Here is an 18,427-nt window from a genome sequence, read left to right as displayed (position 1 = left end):
ACATTTGAGAAAGCTTCCAGTTGACCTGCTCTGCAGATGACAGCAACATATGTGTGTGTCTCACCTCCTGCAGAGCTCCTAGTTTCCTGCATTGTGATGATGCATATCTCATTTATGAACTTCGAATCAATTGATTTTGGAAAACTTCGGGAGAACATGAAACAACTGGATAGCTTTTCTGTCTTCTGTCATCTACAAAAGGCGGAAAACTCGTACGTAAGTACACGCATATTTAAGTTGATATCATAGTACATGTTTTCTGTCTTTTTAGAATTACATTTCATCTGAGATGTATTCAGTAGTAAAAGATAATGAATGTAATGAATCATGCAGATACTACAAAATATAGTCTCCTGCTCACCAGGAATGTAAATAAGTATATTTAATACATACAGTACAAAGTACTGTACTTAAGTACAAATTCAAGGGTTTTGCTATACTTGAGTATTTTCATTTTATACAAATGTATACTAATACTGTATATTTTTTATTTCATGATGTGTTTTTGTTCCTTTTCAGATTACAATTTGTTTCATCAAATATAGAGATTTCTGATGAGACATATTTTGACAAACTGAAGGATAAAGTTTTCTTTCGTGTGTGAGGAAAATGATCCTACGTACAATTCATAAACTACATGAAGAGAGATTACTTTTGAGGAGATAAATGGTTCTCACAGAACAGACGCCACAAACGTTGATGATGTTATAGAGTATGATGCATCGCTCCAGATAAAACAAAAACATCTCCAGCAGTAACAGCCAAACATACACATGCATGCAGCTGTATATTGACCCAGAAGCAGAATTTATCATCGGAAAATATTGACAGTGAACATTTTATTGCACACTCATTGTTATACAATGCAGGACTTGCACTTCCACTTAAAATTGAGTATTTCCATTGTGTGGTTTTAACACTTTTACTGAAGTAAATGATTTATTTGACCACTGCTCCTTATGCTGTAGATAGAGGGACCTTTTGAACCAATTATGAAAAGTTACGATAACTGACCGCTTCTGGGCTAATTGATTTTGTCATACTGATTCTCACTTCCTCTCCAGGTCAAGCATTTGTTTGGAGGAGAGCCGCCATGTACATTGGAGCCCATTGAGGGTATTACTTTGAAAAACACCACAGAAGAAGGCCTCCAGGCCTCCATCTGTGCCATCATCGACTACCTTGACAAGCACCTGCCGAAAATCTTGTCTCTCTTCCGTAACAATAAGCTCATCCTCAAAAACACAACAGTGTTTCTTTTTCACTTCAATAATGCTGTTGAAAGGTCGAGCAGCGGTACAAATAAAACCTGCTCCTCGATACATTGCCACCGACCCGTCACAGTGCAAGACCATTACACGATGAAAGTAAGAGGCCTTCAAATCATTACCAGTACCCGGCAGTGGGTGGAAACTTTCACAGAAACACCCATTTCCCACATGTGTATAAAAACTTGAAAAAAACATTGATATTTATTTATCTGAGTTTATTTATTGATACAATATTGGCGTCTTATTTAAGGTTAATTTATACTATTTATTTATTTTATGTTGAATGATGTCTTCCAAATTGCCTGTTGAATGTTAAAAATACAAGTGGTTGTTGGACATTAATAATGTATTGAGTGAATTCAGAATACTTCTAACTGCTATAAAATGTATGTATTAACTAAAAAAAATAAAAAATAGTTCTTATAATAAATAACTTCTGTACTCGTTTTAACACACACATATGCAAAATAGGCTGTATATACAGCCTATTTTGCATATTTGTGTTTTTATTTTATTTCTAATTTTTTAAATATTGCCTCTTGAATAAAGACTTTAAAGCAGGAAGAGGATCAATGGCTGAGCAGCTTGAAGAGGAATAAATAAACTGAGCCATCAGCAGGAGGAATGGAGTGCTGTTGCGCAATATGCAATGATACTTATTTTAACTGAATAGTTCAAAAGTCACAAAAAACAAAAGAACAAGGTATAAATGAACTAATGTAAACTAATGTAAGGTTACACGGCCATTACATTTTCCAGTAATATAGATGTGTGTAAATATATATATATATATATATATATACATATGTGTGTGTATATATATATACACTACCGTTCAAAAGTTTTGGGTCACTTAGAAATGTCTTTATTTTTCAAAGAAAAGCACTGTTTTTTCAATAAAGATAATATTAATCAAAAATACACACTATACATTGTTAATGTGGTAAATGACTATTCTAGGTGGAAGTGTCTGGTTTCTAATGAAATATCTCCATAGGTGTATAGAGGCCCATTTCCATCAACGATGACTCCAGTGTTCTAATGGTACATTGTGTTTGCTAATCGCCTTAGAAGACTAATATCTGATTAGAAAACCCTTGTGCAATTATGTTAGCATAGCTGAAAACAGTTATGCTGGTGATATAAGCTATACAACTGGCCTTCCTTTGAGCTTGAAGTTTGAAGAACATAATTAATACTTCAAATATTAATCATTATTTCTAACCTTGTCAATGTCTTGACTATTTTTTCTATTCAATTTTCAATTCATTTGATAAATAAAAGTGAGTTTTCATGGAAGACACAACATTGTCTGGATGGCCCCAAACTTTTGAACGGTAGTGTATATATATACATATACATATGTGTGTGTATATATATATATATACATATAATAAGTTTCGTTTTTTTCATCCCCACACCACATCCACGTTGTTTGATGAAAGCAGACGGGTCTCTACATCAGTGGGCTTTCCTTCATGTCTGCAATGTTGAAAAAGTACTTTTCACATCTTTTTATTTTATTTAAGCTGTCGACATCTTACTGCTGATTGGCCAAGACACGACAGTATGAAGTAAACTTGCTCTGGATATTACTGCATATCAGTATCTAATAACCAAGTAATATCTAGTTTTCTTTAAGTGACATTCCTTGAAAATAAACCAAGTCCAGATTTTAATTTGTGTTTCTTTTATTGTGATTCAATATAATTGAAGGCATCTTGAAATGTGTTTAATCAACTTTGGAAGTGAACAAAAAAACACTCAGATGCGCATATAAAATATATTTACATCTTAAAACAAATTAAATAAAACAAAAAAACAAAGGAGAACCAAAAAAATGCAAATCCAATCGGTAATGGTGTACTGTACATAAGCAGGCACACACTCCCTCTCACAGAAACCTGGTATTACAAACATTTTAAAATCAGAATGAGAAAAAAAGTTACACATTTGTAACATTGGGGCTTCCTGTCATAATTTGATGACTGCTTCTCCTGTATAACTGTAAATTGAGCCATATTTACATCAACAGGTAAATTACGTCTTTCTTGTAAAAAAAGGACTATTAAAACGATATGCAATTCACAATCAAACGCAAAAAAAAGTGCATATTCATCATATACGAACTGTGGTTCCATTTGCTATCAAACAACTCAAACTCATAGTAAACTGAGTTGTTTTGCAGAAAAATAAAAACACAAATCACAAAATCAATGTCTGCCTGAGGAGTGCTGAACCACAAATAACAGCAAAAAGAGAAGACTAATTAGCCTGCAGCGGTCATGAGTAAGGGCACTTTGACGTTAAGGCTGTACTCAGACGTGCCAACTAATTCTGTACATTGTCTAATTCTCATCAGTCAACAGAGCGCTCTGTCAAATGTGATCTCAGGAACACAAACAATGACCTGAATGGACGGGTGACTCCTCTTTCATGTGACCCTTTCTCCGTTTCTATGGACTGTAACTTTTCACACGGCATACTGATTGTTGTCTCCTGTCTGTTATTAGCACACCTTATAAAATAGTGTAATTAGGAGAGGGAACAAACAACAGGTAAATCACACCCTGTGATGTAACCCGTACCCTTAAACAGACATGTGTTCCTGCTGAAAAGGACCCTGACTGGATTTGTTCAAAGCTGAATGAAAAACAAATACATTGACCAGCACATCCCTGAGTGACAACAAAGAACAGGAAGACGCCTTCGACTACTGTGCATTCAGAGAAGATCTTGAAACACTGTACATGTATATTTACTGAAGTATATAAATAATCTGTACTGCAATTTCAGTTATGCTCCCTATGAGGGCTGTAAGTAACATCTCCTCATTATGCTGTGACCTGCCCAGTAGAAGTTCATGTGTGCAACATAATGTATTGAAGATGGCTGCTTTCTTGTACAATTAGCAGTTGAACTTGCTGGAAATGTGCAGAGCAAGCAAAGAAGGAGTGGATTGTAGAAATGTTCATCATGGGTGGGAACCCACCAAGAACCCACTGTTGTTAACAGTCTAAACAACATTCACTTGAGTAAATGAGTGACCATGTTTCAGACGAGCAGAGGCATTCTGATGGGAAACCTTTCTGGGAGGTTTCAGAGCTTCTAAAAACACAAACTATACTTCCAGCGAGTCCTGAAGAATCCCACATTCATCTCCTTGTGAAAAAGCATCCAGTCCATACACCTGTTACAACTGAGTGAGTACATACAATGAACAGCCACACAATACTTCCCTTTTTAAAACACAATGTTGTGTTTTTGTCCATTATAAAAGTGACTCAACTTTTGATATATGTTGTTCAAAAAACAAACAACCAGTACCACCATCAACTAAAATATGTAGAAACTCTTTACCTGAAGCCAGTGATGATAGTAGTAGCTGCTGTCATTTAATAAATATATAAAAGCCACAATTGCTATAAATGTAATGCCAAAGATGGGCCTCCCTGTGTGCATCATTCCCCATAATTGCACATACAGAGTAAAAGTAAGCCAGATCTAGCTTGCATTTAAAATTATACATATTTTTCATGGAGGTCATGTATCGGTGGAAGACGTGGCGACCTTGCTGAATGTCTATAAGATAAGCTGGTTATATGTCCTTTTGATGATTGCTGTTAAAAGATTCAGGTGTTTTTTGGGTCCCCTCATCACCTCAGAGAGAAAGACCACCCGTCTGTGTGCGTGACGGCCTGGATGGCTTCTTCAGACAGCAGGGACGGATCACTGAGTATGGACGTGGTGGTGCTCAGCTGGCGGAGGGTACTCAGCACCACTGAAAAACAAGAATCCACATTTTACTAACCCGACTGTAAAACACAGCACTTGGAAACCAAATGGATCATTCGAGTGCTTCACAGTAGGCATGTAATAGATTCACAGCTTTCAAAACTGATTGTGAATTGGCAGCTCGATAACTCAACTACAGTTCAACTTCTTAACCGAGTGTGAGTAAACCCACCGGTGCTGCTTTGATACTCGGGTGTTCCAGTATGCAGAATAACCATGCATGTCAGTAATTTAGAGGAATTCTACTCTTACAACAAATGATTTGACTGCGGGTCACTTATTGTATCATTAAATCTAAGGGGAGAACCCTGTAAACATGGAGTAAAAAGCTAGAGCAATAACCTTCTTAATTCTTCATAGTTTACACGTTGACTTCAGGGATAGACATCTTTTGTAACAGTTTAGCTCCCCACCTTCCTTTTTGTAGTAGTTGTTTTCATCCTGTCACTAACTATCATGTCATTCCAGATCCTGCTTCCCATCTCGTCAATCCAACTCCCCTCACCTGCCTCTGATCACCTCGTTAGTCCCTCATTCCCTTCACCTGGTCCTCACGCCCTTCTCACCTGCAGCCCATCCACTCGTTAGTCCCTCACTATTTAGCTCCCTCACTTCCACTTGTCCTCTGCCAAATTGTCTTGTGTTTTCGTGCCAAGTTCTCTAGCATTATTAGAGTATATTCCTGACCTGCCTGCCCTGACCTCTGATTCTCTGCCCCTTTTTGGACTTGTTTGCTTCTTCGACTGATCTTCCGGTTTTAACCCAGCCTGTTTCCAACCGAAGACAGTAATCTTTGTTACTCCTGTCTGAGTCGTGCTATTGGGTCCACTCTAATAGCGCCGTGACATTTTTTGACGTTGTCAGATCCATTAAGTGTCAGAGCTAAAGTCAGACTGAGAGATGAGATGAGATTTGTTTTCATATCACGGTTGCTTGATAATAGCTTGAACCAAACAGAGATAGTAAAAGATAGGAAGTATAAATCTAATAAGTAAATTAACTGTTCACACTTTGTAGCTTGAAGGAAGTCCCTGCTGGGCTGAAAGAGGTTTCCAACACGACTGATAAGACTGAGTTTATGCTGGATGTCTGAGGAAAAGTCCTTTACTCACTGGGTCGGAGGGCTGGAAGGGAGCAGTGACGATCGAGCCATTGCATTGTGGTCTGACACAGCTCTGCCCTGCTTGTGGTCAACACCATCCCATTGAAAGACTCAAAGAGAGGCTTGATGATGATGCTGAACTAGAATAGATGACGGTCAAGGATCAGTGAAGCTGCGGAGTGAGACGAAGGCAACTCTGCCCGGCGAACTGCTTGAGTCCCAGAGGTCTAACATGCACATCTTTAGCTTTCATCACTTCATGCTTCAATCTTTGAGTTGCTTGTCCTCAAAAGTATGTAACTAACAAAATCAGAGATTGATTTCAAAATAAGAGCAGTACAATAACATGACTGCTGCATTTGGTAGATAACAAATACTTTGTGACTGGTTACTGTAAATTGTCACTGTACATTTTTGGTCATTTGTAATCATATTTTTAATCTTCTTGCCACTGTGGCCAATGAATAAGGTTTAAAAGAATATATATACAGGACTCTCAGAAAATTAGAATATTGTGATAAAGTTCTTTATTTTCTGTAATGCAATTAAAAAAACAAAAATGTCATGCATTCTGGATTCATTACAAATCAACTGAAATATTGCAAGCCTATTATTCTTTTAATATTGCTGATTATGGCTTACAGCTTAAGAAAACTCTAAAATCCTATCTCATAAAATTTGAATATTTCCTCAGACCAAGTAAAAAAAAGATTTATAACAGCAAAACAAAATCAAACATTTGAAAATGTGTTTCCAGGTGTTTCGAGTTAATTAGACGATTCAAGTGATTTGTTTAATACCCTACTAGTATACTTTTTCATGATATTCTAATATTTAGAAATAGGATATTTGAGTTTTCTTAAGCTGTAAGCCATAATCAGCAATATTAAAAGAATAAAAGGCTTGCAATATTTCAGTTGATTTGTAATGAATCCAGAATGCATGACATTTTTGTTTTTTTAATTGCATTACAGAAAATAAAGAACTTTATCACAATATTCTAATTTTCTGAGACAGTCCTGTATATATATATATATACAGTGGCTTTATTTTCCTAATTGTTTTAAAGTGTTTCAGTTGTGGAACATTTACTTTCTAATAAGTATTCCGACTGTGACGTAGGATTCATATTCCTTCTGTCACATATCAGTCGGATCTGAACAAGATGTCTGCAAAAGCCAAATGCTCACACTAACTATACAACTATACTCTCTTATTATTCTGCAGCGAACAGTGTCAGAGCTCCTTTATTGAAGGATACAATCCAGAACTTCCAGTTCTGAAGGGTGCGGTTCTTCACATATTCATTGAACTTCTCCTGCATGTGGACAAACTGATTTCGCCTGATCGGGACCCCCGTTACCGGCAGCTGCTTCTGACACAAGCTGTGGTTAAGCAGTAACAAGAGACAGAAACAGTTGAGTATTAATGTGTAGATATGTTGTATAGCAGAAGAGGGGTGACACGTATACAATGTACGACATACCTAATGGAGGTGTTGATCTCCTCAATCTCCTCTCGTAGCCTCTTGACCTCTTCCAGCATCTGCTGCCTCTCCTGTTGCAGCTTCCAAATGTGATCCAACGTCTTCTGCAACGTGACTGCACTACTGATCTGAATGTACATTAATATGGTAGGAAGAAAGAGAGTATATTAAAAACTGTGCACCAAAATAACAATAGTGACATCCCAAATCTAATATTGATGATGTATTAAGACAGACTTACATTTGATTGGGACTTCAGAGTGGGAACCATGTTGCAGAGTGTTTTAAAGCCAATGTTTATGTTTGATCGTCTCTTTTGCTCCGCAGATATGAATGCTGACCTCCGGCTCTGTGACACATCAGTAATGGAAATATTACCCACAGGCTTATGTCTTAATCCATTTTAGCATGGGGGGTTTATGATTTACACACTTTACCAATATGTCATTCAAATAATAGTATCCACACAGAAATGTATGCACGCTCGCAAATTTATGTTCAGAAAAATAAACAAACAAACCTGATTTTGTTCGTTCTTTACCAGAGGTGTAGTGCTGCTGATCAGTGACTGGGGACTAGGAACTTGATCTAACCCATGTGGGGATCCTTCACTTGATCCTGGCTGACTGTGACCTGGAAAAAAGAAAAACACTTGGAACAAGTTGTGGGCTTTGAGTGATGATGTACTTTCTGGGTGGACTGGAGTCTCACCGACACTGGAGGGGGCTTTTGGACTGTCGCGGCTGGAAGAAGTTTCTTTGGGGACAATCGGCTGGGGAGACTTCTGTGTCAGACAATATGTGAAAACAAGAAGTCTTGAGAACAAAAAAATAAAAGAGGTGCTGATATGATCTTTTATAACTTTGTAACTGATCACCTTAGTTTTAAGACACATTTTAATTTGACACCTATGAATTATACACAATAACAGAACAAACAATGACATGTAAATGCTGCAGTTTTGTACAATACTGTTGTGTAAGATCTGAAAACGTACCCCTCCAAGTTGAGGAGTGATGACCACTCCAGTATTACGGACCACATCTCCTTTCAGAGGCGATGGTGTAACAATTACAGCACTAGCATGACATGGGAAAGGGGCTGAGGATGAACATTGACAGTTAGTTTTAAGTCCATACGAGAAGGAGTTTTTATACAACTGGATCCTCTCCCTTTTCCATCTTTCATCTGTTCACACATCAAGTGTTTTCATTTTACAAAGTTCTTTTAAAAACAAAACCAAGTGGCACACTAGTGGTTAAGTGGTTTGGGTTAAGAAAGGCAACAGCGCTGTCTTGTGGTGACTAAGTTACAGTAACAAAGCTCCCTTTACAGATCCATTCCATCATTACAAACCACTTATCCTATTCAGGGGCGCTGGAGCCTTCACCCAGCTGACACTGGTTGAAGGCGGGGTTCACCCTGGACCAGTCACCAATTTATACACACACAACCATTCACACCTACGGGCAATTTAGAGTTTCCAATTAACCTGAGCTGCATGTCTTTGGACTGTGGGAGGAACCGGGAGAACCCGGAGGGAACCCACGCCGCCACGGGGAGAACATGCAAACTCCACACAGAAGAACCGTCTGGGATCTTGCTGCAAGGTGACCGTGCTAGCTACTAGACCGCCGTGTAGCCCTCCTCTTACAGATCAACAATGTGAAATGAAAAATTGCAGAACAAGGATCTTGATCTTGGGACAAGAAGAAACAGACCTGTGAGAATGAGGTGGGAGGAGGAGAGGGTGTTAGCAGGAGCAATCCTTTTCACAGGGCGGCTTTTGTTGGCACTGGATGCCTGAAAGGGGGGGCGTGGCAGGGCAAATGTTTGAGGGTGTTGGACAGACGAGGCAGTTAATGGAGCCAAGGGCTGAAGCTGAGAAGGAGGAGGTGGAGGCTGTGGGGATATGGAGCTATAGTCTGAGGCGTGGCTGAAGTTGGTTCCTGCATCGCTGGGTTTAACCGTCGAGGAGGTCTCGTGTGTAATCGCAGATGGTTCGACGGTCTCATCCAGCGCTGGGATGTTGTCCAAGGGCGATGCAACCATAGGTGCTGCTGAGGCCATGTCCTGACCAGGAAGACACTGTGCCAGAGGATCATGGGATAATGGCCGAGAAACTGAGGAGACGGCTGCTTGATCTCTTGGCACCACGTGCCCAGAAAACAGAGGCATGTAGTTTTGTACAAAGATAGCATCATCTCTACCACCGGATGTTCGACTGGTTTGAGCGGCTATGGGAGAGGAGATGGGCAGGGGGCCAGGAGCGGAGCTGTTGTTGCTTGCGAGCATGGAGGACATTAACTCAGCCTGGAAATAGGATGAAGGAAAGGGAACAAACCATGAGTCTCTCTCCACTCAAAAACTCAAAAATGAAGCAGTTTGAGCAGCATGCATAAAAAGGGCTGTGTCAATAAAGTTTAGTAATATTATTAGGTTACAATATTGTTTTGTGAAACTATATTAACACAGAAAAATGGAAAAGGATCTGCCAGCAACACAAAGTCTTGCATCAGGGAAACACAAGGTTTCATGGTGGCGTGTGTTGGGAGCCGTGCCTCGGGTTGGTGTTTACCTGTGACTGTGAGCGGCTGCTGGGTTGAGGGGTGACTGATGGAGCAGTGGGTAAAACAGAGGGGAAGGCAGGCTGACGGAGGCTGTGAAATAAGTCTAGAACAAGAGTCTCTATGTTAGCTAGAGGTTAGTAAAACCACACTACTTTTTTTGTGTTAGGCTGACAGCTTTAGCTGAGTTACAAGAACATGTGCGCTTGATTTCTATAAAGTGTGCACGATTAGTGTGTGTGCAGCACGACTGCAGCTGTGGGATGGGTGGTGCCTTCCTCCTACCTTGCAGTGGATCAAAAGAGTCCATGAAGTCTAGGTTGGGTTGTAACGGGATGAGTCCTGGTTGGATCATGTCTGCGTTCCCTGCATGTGCTGTGGAAGGGCAACGAGGCAGAGGGAGGGAGAAGACGTGCCGGGGACAGTGAACAAAAGACAGCCGGAGCAAATGAAATGTTGAATCACTTTTTGAGATCACTTTTTTTCCTCACCAATCTCCCTTGGATTAGGCCAGGCTATGGGTTGGTGCGAGGCCAACGTGGAGAACAACGTGTCTGAAAACTCAGACATCAGAACGTCCATGTCGAAGAGAGGGTCCATCTCCATCGGGGCAGGGGTTTCATTATGCCTGCGAGGCAGGCGGCGCACAGCTGTCTCGTCATCCTGATAAAAGCAGACACGGAGCATCTCTGGAGAGACTTCCCCAAACAGCAATAACTGCTCCTCTGGTCCCTTTAGTGTTAAAGATGCAACCAGCAAGCCAGTTAGTGACACACAAGCATGCAGTGAGGAGTAGAGCCAACATGGGACGTCAGTTGTCAACCATCACAACTTGCTCCGCACACTTCATGCACTAATCTTACAAAAGAATGCCACTGTATCTGTATATAGACACACATTTCAGTCTGTCTAAGTTACAAGCACAATTAAGTGAAATTAGATCAAATTGTTTACATCGTCAAAGATAATGTCATTATGTGAGGGTGACTCGTTTAGCGTGAGTTAATTACATTATTAACATCTGATATTGATAGTCATGTTCATCTCTGTTCTAACTGAGTTGGGTTGAGCATGATGCAGATTGGCATACCTTAAGCAAGCTTGAGAGGTCATCATCCTGGTGCTTTTGTAACTGTAAGGAGAAGGTGAGAGCAACATTAGATAAATATTCATGTTTTATGATCAATCAAACAAACAACACACATGAAAAATACCCAGAATGCCCCTGACATATTTCAGTGCATTTACAAAAATGGAACAATACAATACCCTTTTTTTAAAGTATGCTCTCCACTTGTGGTATTCTCTGATGACAATTTCAATTCGTCTTTTCCAGCATATTCCATCTGTGGCACTGACCTGCAGAAGGAAGAGGAAGACGATCCATAACACACACACAACACACAAAAAAGGACGGGAGAAAGGAGAAAGAGTAAGTAAGTGCTTGAGGGATTGGACGTCAAATCATATCCATGGAAGTTTTTTGGAGATAAGAAACAAAACAAAGTCTCTACTGGTGTATGGTCATATTTCTCTGTCTTTACCTCTGCAGGACGATGGACGTCTACATCCATGCTTCCATCCAGAGGAGTTGCAAAGTGACAAACAGGATTCTCCCTTTTCTCCACATCTGGGGGTAGAACAACAACCTTAAAGTCACCCTCAGTTGAATTTAAACTTGTTTTTCTACTGGTGAATTATATTCTCAATACAATGAAACAGAAATGAACCCATGTTGCAGCATTCATTTCTTAGAGTGGACAACATAATGGTCTTAGCTCAGCTTGTAACTCAAGACAAGCTTGACCCAGTTTGTGTTTATTTTTGGGACACGAATAAGAGATGCTCTCAGTCAGTCACAAAACTATGCCGTGTAAACAAACCGACACGACTGCAGCAAGTTGCAAAAATGGCGGCAATATTTATCTTGAGGTCATGAAAAAAAGAAACAAGTTATAGACTGTAATAGTTTATGAATTTAAAAATAAAGCCTGGTGACATCATGGACCCTGAAAAAAGCGTATGTGCTGAAATGTAGATCAATAAAAGAAAATCTGATTTATGAATGAGTCTTCCTACTACTATTTCTGATTACATATTCTTGAACCAGATCCTGATGTCTCCACACTTGATTGAAGAAGTGTTCAAATTCAAGTCACTTAAATACGATAACAATAGTGTCTAGGCTCTATGGATACCAGATGGTAGAGGAGCTCTTACACTGCATATACCAAGCCCTCCATATGGCGTTGTTGAGGCGGATCTTGTCTCTCCAAAGCAGTTTTAGACCTCGGAAGTTCTTCCATTTAGGAGACACCAAATTACCACTGAAACAACAAGTACATTTGCAGTGAAATAATCTCACAAGAAAGTATATGAAACAAATACAATTGCTTAACTTTACAAGTGTAATAATATCTCAGCATTAATAAAACCCTCATGGATCATGGTGATCTCCTCTGGGTTATTAGCAGAAGAAACTTTGATATTCTTGCATGGAGAAGATATAAAGAAAAATACTTTCTCTTTACCCCACAGAAACACAACGTAAATCTATTCTGCTGAAATTAAAATACCTTGACACCAGCAGGAAGGGTATTGTCACTGTCAGAATCTTTATAAATGTCACTGTACAAACCTGATTTTGGCATCACTACGACAAGCCGTAATACTTAATAAGGGTGGTGCTTCCTCGCCGTAGCACTGAGTCAGTGCACGTTACACGAGTTACACGTTGGACGACTGTTTCCATGATGCACCGACTTCAGTGTGGCACCTAATGCCATGAGCTGTTCAACAACATTTCTATATTACAAATGACAAAGAAATTTGACATTAAAAAAACCCCCAAAAACCTGTACTACTTGTTACCAATAAAAAAAAGCATTCCTCTACCCTGCAGGCATGAAAACGGGTCAGGGGTGAAAAAGGTGAGGAGGATAGGCGCGCGGGGGGGGGGGGGACTTCCACGAACATCGATGTTGGCCATTGTATGATAATCTATAGGTCCTCCATTCTGACACCAAGTCAGTGATCGGGCCCTATAATAATAGTAATATTGTGTATAATATGGTCATTCATGAACCAACTTCCTTTTTTGTTGTTGGCGTGAACAAGTCTTCAAGTCTTGAGCTCTGCTGAGCCACGAGTCTGTTCCTTGAGTCTGTTCCTTGAGTCTGTTCCTCGAGTCTGTTCCTGGAGTTTGTTCTGCCTCTACCTGGTTGTCACGATCTTCTATACCATACCTGCCATAAATATCATGATAGTGATACAATACCATAAAAACAGTATACCATAAATACGATACTGGTATATTTATCTATAATAGTAATAAATAAATATCTGTATGGTTCACTTTTTACCAACTTTTTCAACACTTAAATGGCAGTAATATTAGTATTAATACAGCCAGATATGAATGAAACGACATGGAGCCATCATAGCATTGATGATACACTATGAGGCCGTTCTGTATCTGGTAAGAGGATACAGAGTTCATCAGGATGAGCAGCTGTAGAGTTACAGAACTTTACAGACTGAACTTAAACATTTCACTTCTGGCATCTTTTTTTATTTTTATTTTTAAAGCCGAAAATTCCGGCACTTAACGGCACTCGCTGTGAGCGCTGCGCAGTGTGCGCAGACAGCTTGACACGGAGCAGCGCGTGCGCTCTGATCCCGCGCTCTTTTAATTAAGTATCGATACTAAAAATATGCTAAATCATATCGTGTTTAACGTACAGGTACTTTGTTAGTATCGCTACACCGTGCAGCGTGACAGCAGCAGATGTAGCGGGCTGACATTCAAGCTAACCTAAACCACCAAACGCTGAAGACATCTTGACGCTGATTGGCCGAGACGCGACACGTCCCATCAAAGATGTTTTATTGCGAAGAGCACCACTCCACATTTTCTCAGTGTCCCACTCCAATCTCATAAACGCCGGCCGGCCAATTGACCCCCCCCCCCTACCCCAAAACAAAAACTCTTCGGATCTACACGATTCACGTAAGTCACCTATTTTGGTTTCAAAACGGCGAATTTCGCCGAGAGGTGAGGGATTCTCATGCCTGACCCTGAGAATTTAGAGAAGAATTTGAAAAGAAAAAGTTTCAGGTCACCTTGATCAACACCGGCCGTGTACTAAAAATACTTTGAGCGATAAGGCAAAACAAACATGCAGGAATCTGACAAGTTTAAGTTCAAGTGAGAAGGATAGTTACAATTGTGATGAGACAAGGAGTTACAGTGTGTGAAAGTCTTCTTGGCAGCACAGTGGCGTCAGCTGTGGACAGTCTATAAACTGTATGGAACATTTTTGTTTAAACTCAAACAGGCAGAAATAAACATCCAAGTTGCCCTCAGATTCAATCTGAAATGTTACAGACCACGGACCGATCCATGAATTCATTCACCCAGACCGGATCAACTGCCACATTAAGACCATTACAAAGTCAGCCTACTTTCACCAAAAGAATATATGAAGGATTAAAGGATTTCAACTTGGCCGTGCATTTATCTGCCGCAGACTCGTCTACCATGTTGGTGTGAATCGGTAAGAGAGCTACGGCTGACTGGTCTCCTGGCAAACAATTGATTTAAACCTGCAGGTCTGCTTCAACTCTCCGTTGTTTGAAATCAAGGCTCAAGACTTTTATTAAATCAAATCAGTATGCCTTTCTTACACTGCACCGTATCTATCATTCTTGTATTTTATACTCGTCTTGATCTATTTCAGCTTTTTTACATTTTCTATTATCTTTACCTTCGCATTGAAAATGCGGAAGGTAATGTTTTGATCGCCGTGTATTTATTTATTTATTTATTTATTTGTATGCGTGTTATTCGCATAAGTAAAAAAAGTATTAAACCGAATCGCATGAAATTTGGTGGGATGATTGTTTATTATCCGCGGACCATTTGATTAGATTTTGGGATCGATCGGGTCAAAGGTCAAGGTCATGAAAAAGGTCAAAATCTTCTTGAATCTCATGAAATTTGGTGGGATGATTGGTTATTATCTGGGGACCATTTGATTAGATTTTGGGATCGAACGGGTCAAAGGTCAAGGTCATGAAAAGGTCAACATCTTCTTTTTACCATAGCGCGGTCAATTTATATCCAATTGGAATGCAAATAATGCCAAAATTTTCATAATTCAATGCCCAATCTTGTGATATGCGAAGGTATGCGCTCTACCGAGTGCCCGTTCTAGTTAATGTCTGTTTTCATTGTATTTGAAGTCCTTGTGTGGTGTTTCTTTTGCACTTTGTTTTGATGCTTTAGATGTGTTATGGAAAGGTTGGATGCTGAAATGGCTTTAAATAAGAATAAGTTTAAGGTCTTCCTGAGGGTTTCAACACTTCTGCATGATTACAGTAAAATGCATCAAACTTTAAAAATGTTTATCAAATGACATGACTGAAGTTTGTGTTTAACTTTAACAGAACATAATATAATGAGGTTCAAGAAAGATGTATGTCCAATCTGCTTTGACAGGGAAATGTTTATCCTATCCAAAACAGCTTCCCTCTTTCCTTACTTCCTCCCCTGTTACACTCTGTCCTTCCTGTCTTTTACCGTTATGTTGCGTGTGCTTACTTATTGTACAAGTACAAGAAAGAACGGTATTAACAAGTAGTTAGGAGGTCCAACTTGGTGCAGTGAATAGAGAAGAGACAGTATTATTGGAGAAAACATTGTTCTTGTTCTGAGTAAAGCCTCTCTAATGTACACATGCTCTCTGCTTCTTCGGTTAGGTATGAATGAGAGCAGAACCGTAACTGGTAGTCGTGCCTTCCAGGCCTATAGATAGTCCGTTCTGTAAATCCAAGTAGGTGCCATGAGCAAGTCAGAGGGAATCCTCTGAGCAGCTGACTCTCCACCGGCGCTACAGTAACACGACAGCTGTAACGGGAGCCCATCTTTTACTTCTACAACTCACCTCTAAAAGGCAGCGTTGGTAATCTTGAAAATAACAAGAGGAAGCTAGATTTGTATAAATTATTCAACCAAAAACCAAGTCCTTGTGGAAGACTAAATGAACAATGAGTGTACGGAGAGAACATGTGAAGGAAGTCTGTCCAGTCATTACATTTGGGCCGATGCTTTTCCCAAAGCATTGGATTCATTTAAAATAATACAAATTAATATTACCAACCATGCCTTTGAATATTGTGTGAACAGCAAGTGTATTCAAATGCAACTTTACTTTGCATCTTTTAGCTTGCATCTTAACAATTACACATTTCTGATGAACATTTCCTGAAGCCTATAAACCTGATCCGATGTGAGGTCCTGGGACAGGGATGTGCGTGTACAGATTGTAAAGCCCTTTGAGGAAAATTTGTAATTTGTGATATTGGGCTATACAAAATAAACTGAATTGAATTGAATTAAACTTATCAACATATACTGTCCTGGTTGTTGTCTGTTTGCCTTGTCATGACACTAGGCTGCATTATGAGTGACATCTTTTAATTGACTCATCCCTCTCAGTTTACACAATTACTACTAAATACTCGTTCGTGCCGTTTATTATTTGTGGACCCGGCAGATCTAATAATGTGTGAAGCCTGTAGCGGTGCCTGAAAGTATTTCAGCACTATCAAAACCAAAATAAAATCTGTCATACCTGATTTCAGATCCATCTGAAAACCGATAACATGCTTAAATTCTCCTGGCAGCTAAGAATAGGTTGCTCCTTATTGATTATTTAAATCCTTTAACCCTAAATTGGAACAAAGATTTCTCTTTCAAGAGCAATGAGAGTGATCTGAGTTCATCAGGCCCATCTTCAGTGCTCTCCCACAAACCAGCACATTTCCGTAAGTACTGAAGAACAAGTTTGAGGTGATTGTACTTTAAATATAAACACAAGATAAGCTTATAAAATATAATACATTGTTTAGGATTAAAGGAGTGGTTTCCAACCTTGTGGGCTCAGGACCCCTTGTGAAAAAGCAGTATCAAATTATCAGATGGCTTATACAAATACCTGTTTGGTTTATATGAATATAGATTTGTGTGACAGAACATTAAATTACGCCTTCCTCTTTCAAACCAATGAATCATTTCATGAACCCTCAAATGTATATTGTGACCTTTAGAGTCTAAACCCCTGGTTGAGAACAACTGGACACAATTATCTTATTGTACATAAACCAGGCTGAATCTTGAAACACTATAAAAGTAGAACTCTGCCATTAGTACTAACAATATGATAATGTCATCAGTCATAGGAGGAGGGTATTTTATATGGAGACTTTAGTTGTTCAGTAGAGTATTAGTAGTGGTACTACTTGGTGAGTAGGTCTTCTTCATTCACCACACTCACGAGGAGACAGGCAGGAAGTTACATGAAGTGAAGACTCGTGACAGCAATTTCCCACGAGGGTGTCCCATGCCTGACATTTGTATCTGCACGTGACTGAAGTCCCCTCAGCTGGGAGAAGAACCGACACAGTGAAAATGAAAGTGTCCATGTGAATACAGCGTGGTAATGCGTAATAACATACCTGTACGCAAGAGTCATGCACTCAAAGAGTTTGGTCAGAGACGCATCTATGGAGAGATGTGACATCCTCAGATTGCCAAAACGATAAGTCTGACAGGTCTGTGTGTTGACAGTATCGAAGTCGTAGCCTTTCTTCGGAGGGTGCTCGATGTGGGGCGATGACACCATGAAGTGTCCGCTGTGGATGATCTGCGACTCCAGCCCGTCCAGCCTCTTCGGGGCCAGCAGCTGGCTCTCCGAGTCCGAGTCGTCCTCCTGCTCCTGCTTTATGCTCGACGGCGGGCGCCGATACGTGTACCGTGAGGACATCTCTCCAGCAGCCATGTCGGCAACTCACCAGACAAATAGCTAATGTTAGCCAGCAAGCTAGAACAATAAAGCTCTCGCGTTCATCAGGCTCGCCAAGGAGACGCGGTGGCGGCTGACTCTTGGTTATCGTTTGTCAACTTCTTGCCGAGGAGTCCGAGTTCTCGGTTTACTCATGGTTCAAGCTGTTGGGAGTCACTGGTCCAAGTGAACTTGCTGTTCTCTTGTTGGATAGCATGTTAGTTGACGTAGCTGAGAGTCGCAGCGACCAGCTGACAGAAAAACAGCTCGCAGACTCCTTTCAGTCCGCAGCAGGAAGTTCCTGTCTCAGGCGCTTCTGATTGGTCGGCGTCAGAGCCCCGCCCACCAAGAACTCATTATTC

General features: G+C 40.0%; 1 protein-coding gene across 3 annotated transcripts; it reads right to left on the bottom strand.

Annotated features, from left to right (window-relative positions):
* Positions 1-2,948: 2,948 nt before the first annotated feature.
* Positions 2,949-18,323, bottom strand: mlxip (MLX interacting protein). 3 transcript variants are annotated; one of them, XM_056419474.1, is made up of 17 exons: positions 17,740-18,323; positions 12,442-12,548; positions 11,766-11,851; positions 11,491-11,580; positions 11,312-11,353; positions 10,713-10,953; positions 10,507-10,596; positions 10,233-10,327; positions 9,376-9,967; positions 8,652-8,755; positions 8,366-8,438; positions 8,175-8,287; positions 7,896-8,003; positions 7,655-7,782; positions 7,430-7,553; positions 6,179-6,308; positions 2,949-5,052 (listed from the first exon to the last, which is right to left on the bottom strand). In XM_056419474.1, the coding sequence occupies exons 1-17, from the start codon at positions 18,060-18,062 to the stop codon at positions 4,928-4,930; spliced, it is 2,571 nt and encodes an 856-aa protein (XP_056275449.1). In that variant the 5' UTR covers positions 18,063-18,323; the 3' UTR covers positions 2,949-4,927. The 3 variants fall into 3 exon arrangements, with proteins under 3 accessions (XP_056275449.1, XP_056275448.1, XP_056275450.1); XM_056419473.1 differs by having other exon boundaries at positions 8,366-8,445; positions 8,653-8,755; XM_056419475.1 differs by having other exon boundaries at positions 8,366-8,445; positions 8,653-8,755; positions 10,713-10,884.
* Between the last annotated feature and the right edge of the window lie 104 nt (positions 18,324-18,427).

Source organism: Pseudoliparis swirei, chromosome 7 (assembly GCF_029220125.1).
Source record: "Pseudoliparis swirei isolate HS2019 ecotype Mariana Trench chromosome 7, NWPU_hadal_v1, whole genome shotgun sequence".
Lineage (NCBI taxonomy): Eukaryota > Metazoa > Chordata > Actinopteri > Perciformes > Liparidae > Pseudoliparis > Pseudoliparis swirei.
The sequence above is the reverse complement of the archived record's forward strand: the minus strand, read 5'-3'. Positions and strand labels throughout refer to the sequence as shown.

Bases quoted from the DNA above. Each gene is read 5' to 3' on its own strand.
- mlxip (XM_056419473.1), bottom strand. From the start codon at position 18,062: ATGGCTGCTGGAGAGATGTCCTCACGGTACACGTATCGGCGCCCGCCG. The intron at 10,328-10,506 runs GTAGGAGGAAGG...CTCTTGTTCTAG, and splicing joins CTCTTTTGATCCACTGCAAG to ACTTATTTCACAGCCTCCGT. The intron at 6,309-7,429 runs GTATCCTTCAAT...CATCTATTCTAG, and splicing joins AGAACTGGAAGTTCTGGATT to TTCAGCATCATCATCAAGCC.